This window comes from Electrophorus electricus, chromosome 14 (genome assembly GCF_013358815.1).
Source record: "Electrophorus electricus isolate fEleEle1 chromosome 14, fEleEle1.pri, whole genome shotgun sequence".
NCBI lineage: Eukaryota > Metazoa > Chordata > Actinopteri > Gymnotiformes > Gymnotidae > Electrophorus > Electrophorus electricus.
Window position 1 is genome coordinate 21,531,897 of NC_049548.1, and position 8,470 is coordinate 21,540,366.

The 8,470-nt window shown below is 52.0% G+C and overlaps 1 protein-coding gene across 2 annotated transcripts in view; it reads right to left on the reverse strand.

The window, feature by feature from the left end:
• The window catches only part of sdk2b (sidekick cell adhesion molecule 2b), a 200,908-nt gene extending 195,824 nt beyond the window's left edge, over positions 1-5,084 (reverse strand). For both annotated transcript variants that reach the window (XM_035533472.1, XM_035533471.1), the window contains exon 1: positions 4,034-5,084. In XM_035533472.1, coding sequence (XP_035389365.1) covers positions 4,034-4,175 — 142 coding nt within the window. In that variant the 5' untranslated portion in view covers positions 4,176-5,084. The remainder of the gene's footprint in view (positions 1-4,033) is intronic.
• Between the last annotated feature and the right edge of the window lie 3,386 nt (positions 5,085-8,470).

An 8,470-nucleotide genomic window follows, 5' to 3' on the forward strand; every position in this document is an offset into this window, starting at 1 on the left:
GTTGGAGGTGCTTGTAATGCGTCCCTGCAGATCAAACCTCACGCCTTCACGTGAAAGAAGAGCTCTTCACGTACGAACCGGGACTGAAGACTTCGGCAGGAACATCAAGCACGTGCAGGCCAGCTGAGCTCACGCTTCAGATCACCCCGAGGCGTTGCCCTCGGCAACAGGGAGTGCGCGGCAGCAGGCCGACGGCGTGCGGACGTGGACGAGGTAACAGAGTGGGCAGCTGGACGGAGCAGTCCCGCCCCCTCACAGGACGGACATGTCTGTCAGAATGGCAGCCAATAGCACGGCTGCAAATGAGAGATCTCGACATGTCAGCCAATGAGAGGTGGGTCGAGGGAGAAGCTAATCTAAGAGTTTGCTGGATGCGCGAACTCCGACGGCGTGTGTGTGTGTGTGTGAGTGTGTGAGTGTGTCTGTGTGTGTGTGTGTGTGTGTGTGTGTGTGTGTGTGTGTGTGTGTGAGTGTGAGTGTGTGTGTGTGTGTGTGTGTGTGTGTGTGAGTGTGTGTGTGTGTGTGTGTGTGTGTGTGTGTGTGTGTGTGTGTGTGTGTGAGATGATCTTATCAAGCCTGCCCTACTGCCCCTCTGAGGCTGGTCCTACAGAGGAGATTTCCAGCCCTGCTCAGCATTACACAGCATGAGCAAACTCTGATCGGGGTTCAGAACCTCCACACCATAGTCTGAAAACCATAAGCACTGCATCACTCCACCAACACCCACCGAGCGTCCGCGCCTTACACAGAGTCCCCACCGAGCGTCCGCACTCTACACAGAGTCCCCACCGAGCGTCCGCGCCTTACACAGAGTCCCCACCGAGCGTCCGCACTCTACACAGAGTCCCCACCGAGCGTCAGCGCCTTACACAGAGTCCCCACCGAGCGTCCGCGCCCTACACAGAGTCCCCACCGAGCGTCCGCGCCCTACACAGAGTCCCCACCGAGCGTCCGCGCCCTACACAGAGTCCCCACCGAGCGTCCGCGCCTTACACAGAGTCCCCACCGAGCATCCGCACTCTACACAGAGTCCCCACCGAGCGTCCGCGCCTTACACAGAGTCCCCACCGAGCGTCAACGCCTTACACAGAGTCCCCACCGAGCGTCCGCGCCCTACACAGAGTCCCCACCGAGCGTCCACGCTCTACACAGAGTCCCCACCGAGCGTCCGCGCCTTACACAGAATCCCCACCGAGCGTCCGCGCCTTACGCAGAGTCCCCACCGAGCGTCCGCGCCCTACGCAGAGTCCCCACCGAGCGTCCGCGCCCTACAGAGTCCCCACCGAGCGTCCGCGCTCTACACAGAGTCCCCACCGAGCGTCCGCGCTCTACACAGAGTCCCCACCGAGCGTCCGCGCCCTACACAGAGTCCCCACCGAGCGTCTGTGCTCTACACAGAGTCCCCACCGAGCGTCCGCGCCTTACACAGAGTCCCCACCGAGCGTCCGCGCCTTACACAGAGTCCCCACCGAGCGTCCGCGCTCTACACAGAGTCTCCACCGAGCGTCAACGCCTTACACAGAGTCCCCACCGAGCGTCCGCGCCAGAGAAGCTCTGGACCCAAACTCTGGACTGAGGAGAAAACGAACCTCCAACAGACGTTCGTAAACATTCCTTCCAATCGGAGACTCATATGGGGTCTTTTAGTTCCTTCCCAGTGTATGATTGGACGGGTCATCTTCATCCAAGTGATTCATCCTCATCAACCCTTCCTCACCATTAATACACGAGACATTCACCCTCATCGTAAGGGTCACCAAGAAAGATGGCCACCTTCTCGCAGGTCCACACTGAAGTTTGATGTGCGTCATTTATCAGCGGGGCAGTAGTGGAGCATAAATAAACACAGAGGGATTTGTGTGTGTGTGTGTGTGTGTGTGTGTGTGTGTGTGTGTGTGTGTGTGCCAGTGATAGTCTACTCCCCCCCATTGTGTGTGTTAAAATAGACTGTTAGGATCTAATGCCATGCAGGGCCCCATACACACTCTATGCACCTTCCTCTGTGTGCGGTGTCTCTCGGCTAAATGTCAGAGCAGGTATAATATCCAGATATGCTGGGGTCTTGTGCGTCTGAAGCCTTTGTTAAAACTCCACTGAACATAACGGAGCCGTTTCCCTCCCAGATAAACCTCAGTCTAGATGGGAATTTCGCAACTGATAATATGACAGTGTTGTATGCAATAATATGGAAACTGTGTGTTCAGTCCTGCACTAGAGTTAATCTGGAGTTAATCTGTCTTCACAGAGACTCACCCCACGGGGGTAACACACCATCGGTCCGGTTCCTCACACAAGCAGTATAGGGTTAGGGTTATCTCGTATCCCTGGTTAAGGTAATCCCTTACCACTCGTTAGGGTTATCCCGTATTCCCTGGTTTGGATTATTCCATATTCCCTGTGCAGCTGTGCAGCAAAGTGGAACTGACGTAAACGATGACGTTCCTGAGAGTCCCGTGGCCTGCATTCAAACACACTCGGTGCATGAGAAGCAGTGCACTCTGGGCAGCACAGTACTTACACTGTGTTCTCCAGACACTCGACAAGACCTGAGTGGACTGCCATTAAACCCAGACAAGGTTGCCATAGTTACGGCCAGCGTGGGGTTGATGGGGTTTAACTACGATGGGAGAAGAGAGCCAGAACCACAACTTGGCTTTAGGACTCAGCTACCCCACCTGGGACTCACCTACCCCAGCTGGGACTCACCTACCCCAGCTGGGATTCATCCACCCCACCTGGGACCATACAGCACAATAAGAGGTGAACGCAGAAGAGAGCTCCTTAAAGCACCTCTCTCAGACAGACACACACACACACACAGACTCCCTAGCAGATGGTGCTACAGAGGAAACTGGCACAAAGCTCATTTCACTCTCTCTCGCTCACTCACACACGCACACACAGACACACACACACACACACACACACACACACACACACACACACACACACACAGCCCTCTGGGGGATCACTGTATCCTCTGGAACATTGCACACACCTATATTCTACCTGTCTGAGCGGCCCAGACCAGCCAGCACGTGAGGAGGAGAACCCGCGCCTTGTTTTACAGGGAAAACGGGACGGAAAGTAAATTCATCAGTTTCGTTTTTTTTCGTACACGGAGTCCCAGGCGCAACGTCCTACCCCACAGGTGGCCACCGAGCTCGGTGGGGCTCTCTCCAGCACACATCACACGACGGCTCACATGTTGTTTATTCGCTTCCTCGACGTTTCGGCCGCCTGTGCAACAACGTCCCGCGCCTGCAGCAGTCAGCACGCGCTATTAGCCTGGGACAAGTGCGCAAGCCTCGCGCGCTGGTCTGGTCCAAGAAAGTGAGCGCGTGCCGTGGTTTCTCCCAGACCATCAAGACGTGGCAGTCCGGGTCTGTTACTTTAGGACTTTACTGAACTTATAAATCCCAGCGCAACGAGACCGAGAGCATGCGCATAAAATAAAGAACAAATATGAAACAAATATTAAAAGGCTCTGAAACATCATTAATTAGGTTCGTTAGCGATCGATACTTGTGTTTTTCAAGAGTGTTTGGAAAATGTAGATTATTCGAATTGTAATTTGACCGACGGTGCACAGATATAACGGACATGCAGTGTTCTTGCAGTGCCAACAGTTTAGTCGAAAAGGGGACCTCAAAATGTGGACTGAAACGCACTGAAATGAGCCAGAATGGGTGTCCGCATGCAAGACGTTTAGCCACACAGGAACCAACTGTGTCATTTTCCTTCGTCCCTTCTAACAAAAACGAGAGAGAGAGATAGAGAGGGAGAAAGAGAGAGAGAGGGGGGGGGAGGGAGGGAGAGAGAGAAAGAGAGAGACAGAGAGAGAGAGAGAGACAGAGAGAGAGAGAGAGAGAGAGAGAGAGAGAGAGAGAGAGATTCATTTCCACTGTTATTGCTCGTGCTTCATTAACACATTGTCCAGCAGCGTTAGGTCGACGCGTGACCCCGAGAAAGTAACAGCAGCAGACGCGTGCACTGCAGTCAAAACGCACGCGGAGTGGACGCGAGCGCTTACCTTGAGCGGTCGCGCAGTGAGCGACCAACGAAACCAGTACAATCCAACTGGGTCGCAGGCTCAGTCCGGCCGAGTTCCCACGCAGTGGCATCACACTACATCGCGCTGCACGCAACGACAGAGTCCGGCACGCCGGAGACATGTTGCGCGCACCAAGTCCTCGCAGAGTAGTGTGTGTGTGTGTGTGTGTGTGTGTGCGTGTCGGGCAGTCTTTGTGAAGAGGCGAGCTACCGCGTCCAGTGCCGATGCGCAAAGGACGAGACGTCTTGTATGAGTCAGTTAGAGGTTAAAGCGTCTTCATCTCCGAGACCGTGCTCGCCGTGACGAGAACCGGCGCCGCATCGCGTGTCATTTTCGCCCGGCAGTCGGAGCGCACGACGAACTTTGTCTTCGATAAGCCCGAAATATCCGGCTCCTTTGTTTTCAACAGTTGCGCACGCAGTACAAGTTGGAGGTCGCTTCTCCCACCCGTGCTTGCTCGTATTTTCTTATTCCCAAGAAAATCTATTTAAGAGTCCCGTGCATTACTGGAGTCCGTCGAAAAACAAAGCGCGCGCGCGTCCATTTCGGGTACTTCTCCACTAAAAGGTAAATCTGCGGTTGTTGGAAACATTAGTTTAGCTGCCGCCTGCGCCGTAATTCCACCACAAGTTCAAACGGACCTTCTCCGGATAGCGCACGCACGCGGACGGCGCAACTTTCCCCAGTCGCGCGAACACGCTGCGAGGTAAAAGCACAATTGCAGGGAAACTCGCGTTCCGACTGAAGGGAAGAGCAGGAAAAAGGGACCAAGCTAACAACGACGTGCGACGCGCAGGAGCCGGTGCGTCGGTACGCTTTGCATTCGTGATCCTCGCGACGTGTGAGTAACGGTTTGGAGTCCGACGCGCGCGGGGACACCGGGGGGACTGACGCAGGTTGCCACCGCGCGGCGAAGCCTAATACGGCACCCGACTTCATCAAAAGGAGGAGCACACCGGCTATCCGGACCACTCCGGACTGGCGGAGTAGTTGCACGGTTTCCGCGCACAGTCCTTCAGCACGAGGTCCACCTTGCCACTCGTTCGTGGAATGCTGCTCGACGCGCGCGGACTGTCGGGGTAAATCTGGTGCACGCGTCAGACGGATCCCTCCCGTGCTAGACAGCCTCTGGTCCCGACCCCCCCACCCCCACACCGCGCGCGCGCTGGCCCCGCCCCCCCCCCCCCCTTCCGCCTCCCCACCGCTGCAGAGCAATTCTCGTGAGGCGGTGGAGGTGCGCGCGCTCCCTCGTTCAAACCTCCGCCGTTGCACGCACCCCACCACATCGCGCGCCTCCCCCGGTCGCCGCCGTTTCGCATCTTCCAGAAAGCGCAAAAACGAGCGCGCCGGTAATGACGGAGAAGCGTCCGGCACTCCGGCGGTCCCTACGGGGGCGAGCTCGCACTTAGCGAAGCTATGGAGCTTTAATGCGCTTTACCGGCACCGACGCCGCTGCTCTGCGCAAATCAAGGCCATGAAACCGGACGGAAAAGTAATAACTATGTAATAACATGTTTCCAGGCCCGTGTGGCGGCTTAAATACACGATGTAAGAGCAGGATTCACCTGTAATGTTTTGATGTTTTTAATTTTGTATGTCACATCCTGCCTGCCTCACTTGGACTACGATACTCATAACCCCTCTGTTCATTCCTGTTTACTAGTTTCATCCATGTCTACTTATCCCTAATGTTTCTATCTACTTGTGTCATACTCTGTCATCCGCTAAATCTCAGACACTGTCTAGATACACTGTCAGATACATCCGCCTAATCTCAGACAATGTCTAGCTCTTCTTTTCATTGGTGCAGATCTGGAGATCATGGACACACAGGATTACAGAGCACTGGGGTGCACACATGCTGTGTACATCTAATACAGTCAGTCATAGGTTTGACTTAACATCGGTCACCTGCCAATAGCACACATTGCCTCTCTTTAGAATCCAAATTTTGGAAAATCCATCCGTCATGTCAAACCACTTTAATATCCAGCACACCAAGACCTCCTCCGGTGTGAATGTCACTGTCACAGATACAGTCTAATACATATCCAGTACATACACAGCACAAAACTGCCAGCCAAAAACACCAATACATCATTACAAAATTGTCAATACACCATTACAAAAATTACAGGCATTCAAACTAACAGTCCAGCTGTTGGTAAACTGTCGTTAATGCAATCAGATACAGACCGACGAGAAGCAAACACCAGCATGGTGTTACACAATAGATGTGAAAGGAAAGGACAGGTAAGAACTGTATCATGCATGTGTGAGCCCTGACAGGACAGGTCCTGTATCATGCGTGTGTGAGCCCTGACAGGACAGGTCCTGTATCATGCGTGTGTGAGCCCTGACAGGACAGGTCCTGTATCATGCGTGTGTGAGCCCTGACAGGACAGGTCCTGTATCATGCGTGTGTGAGCCCTGACAGGACAGGTCCTGTATCATGCGTGTGTGAGCCCTGACAAGACAGGTCCTGTATCATGCGTTTGTGAGCCCTGACAGGACAGGTCCTGTATCATGCGTGTGTGAGCCCTGACAAGACAGGTCCTGTATCATCTGTATGCTTTTTATGTCTCTTCTGAATAATCTAGAAGCCAGAACATCTAACAGTCCCTCAGGATTTGAATAATATGCTATATTATTGAATATAATATTATTACTATATTTTTACTATATCAATATATTATTGATATAATATCTTCTCATGGCTTCTCCTACCACTGCTATGCTGACAACACCAAATTATGTCTTTCTTGCCCACACTCTGACACGCAGATCTCCAGACGTATCTCAGCATGCTTGGCTGACATCGCGTCATGGATAACAGCCCACCACTTGAAGCTCAACCCCAGTAAAACTGAGCTTCTGTACATCCCAGGAGCTCCCAGCCCTCACTGTGACCTCACAGTTTCCTTCAAGAACTCCCTGGTATCACCATCTGAAGCTGCCCGTAGCCTGGGCAGAACTTTGGGCAACCAGATGTCGTTTTCAATTCATGTTTCTAATCTAACCCGGTCTTGCAGATTCCACCTTTGTAACATATGAAGGATTAGACCCTTTCTTTCACAGGAAGCTGCCAGGGTGCCTGTGCAATCTCTTGTGATCTCAATGCTCATCTACTGCAACTCGCTACTCACTGGTCTTCCTCTAAGAGCCATCAGACCTCTACAACTTGTCTGTTGGTCTTCAACAGACAAGTCTTCAATCTTCAACAGACAAGTCTTCAATCTGGTCTTCAATCTTCTGAAGTTCCCACACATCACTCCACTGCTGCACTCCCTTCATTGGCTTCCAGTAGCTGCACGCATCAGATTTAAAACCTTGATGCTCCCCTAGAAAGCCAAAAATTGGCCAGCCCCTCCATACATGAGGTCAAAGGTGAAATCCCGATAAGTACCTTCACTACTTCCAACCTCAAGCATTGCTCGGCTTGAAACACCAGGCTTTAAGTCTCATGTAAGACAACCATGGAGAGGATTCTCTGTCCTGCTCACAGATGGTGGAACAAACATCCACTGGCTGTCCAGACAGCAGAGTCCTTTACAGTCTTCAAACACAATCTGAATACCCGTCTATTCATGGAATATTAAAATATTTAAATGTTCCTATGTTGAGTAACCTAAACTCCTGCACATATAGTTTGATATTGTTTGTGATTACACTTATCGTTGTCTGAGTTTATATGTGTTTCACACTTCTAAGCATCAGCAGTGATCCCTGTATTCTACAGTATTCTAGTTCATTGGTATCTGTGACTCTAACCTACTGTACTGTACTAGGATGTATTCATGAGGAAATGACAAAGAGAGACAGAAAGAGAGAGAGAGAGGGAGAGGGAGAGGGAGAGAGAGAGAGAGAGAGAGATAGAGAGGGGTAGAGAGAGGGAGAGAGAGAGAGAGAGAGAGAGGGAGAGGGAGAGAGAGAGAGAGAGAGAGATAGATAGAGAGGGGTAGAGAGAGGGAGAAGGAGACAGAGAGAGAGAGAGGGAGAGAGCGGGAAAAGATATAGAAAAAAGACTGAAGAAGGTGAGTGAAACACACACACACACACACACTACCATGACACACACACACACACACACACACTACAAGACATACACACACACACACACACACACACTACAAGACACACACACACACACACACACTACAAGACACACACACACACACACACACACACACACACACTACAAGACACACACACACACACCCACACACACACTACAAGACACACATGCATGCACAAACACACGCTACAAGTAAAAAGTTTAGACACACCTGTTTTGTTTTTAGAAAAACACTCAAGGCATCAAAGCAATGGAGTAACCCACGTGACTGTGCTGTTTCAAACGCCGCTACCGTCTACGGTAAGGACATCTCCGCATGCTTCTGTTCTTCACTCCACCAG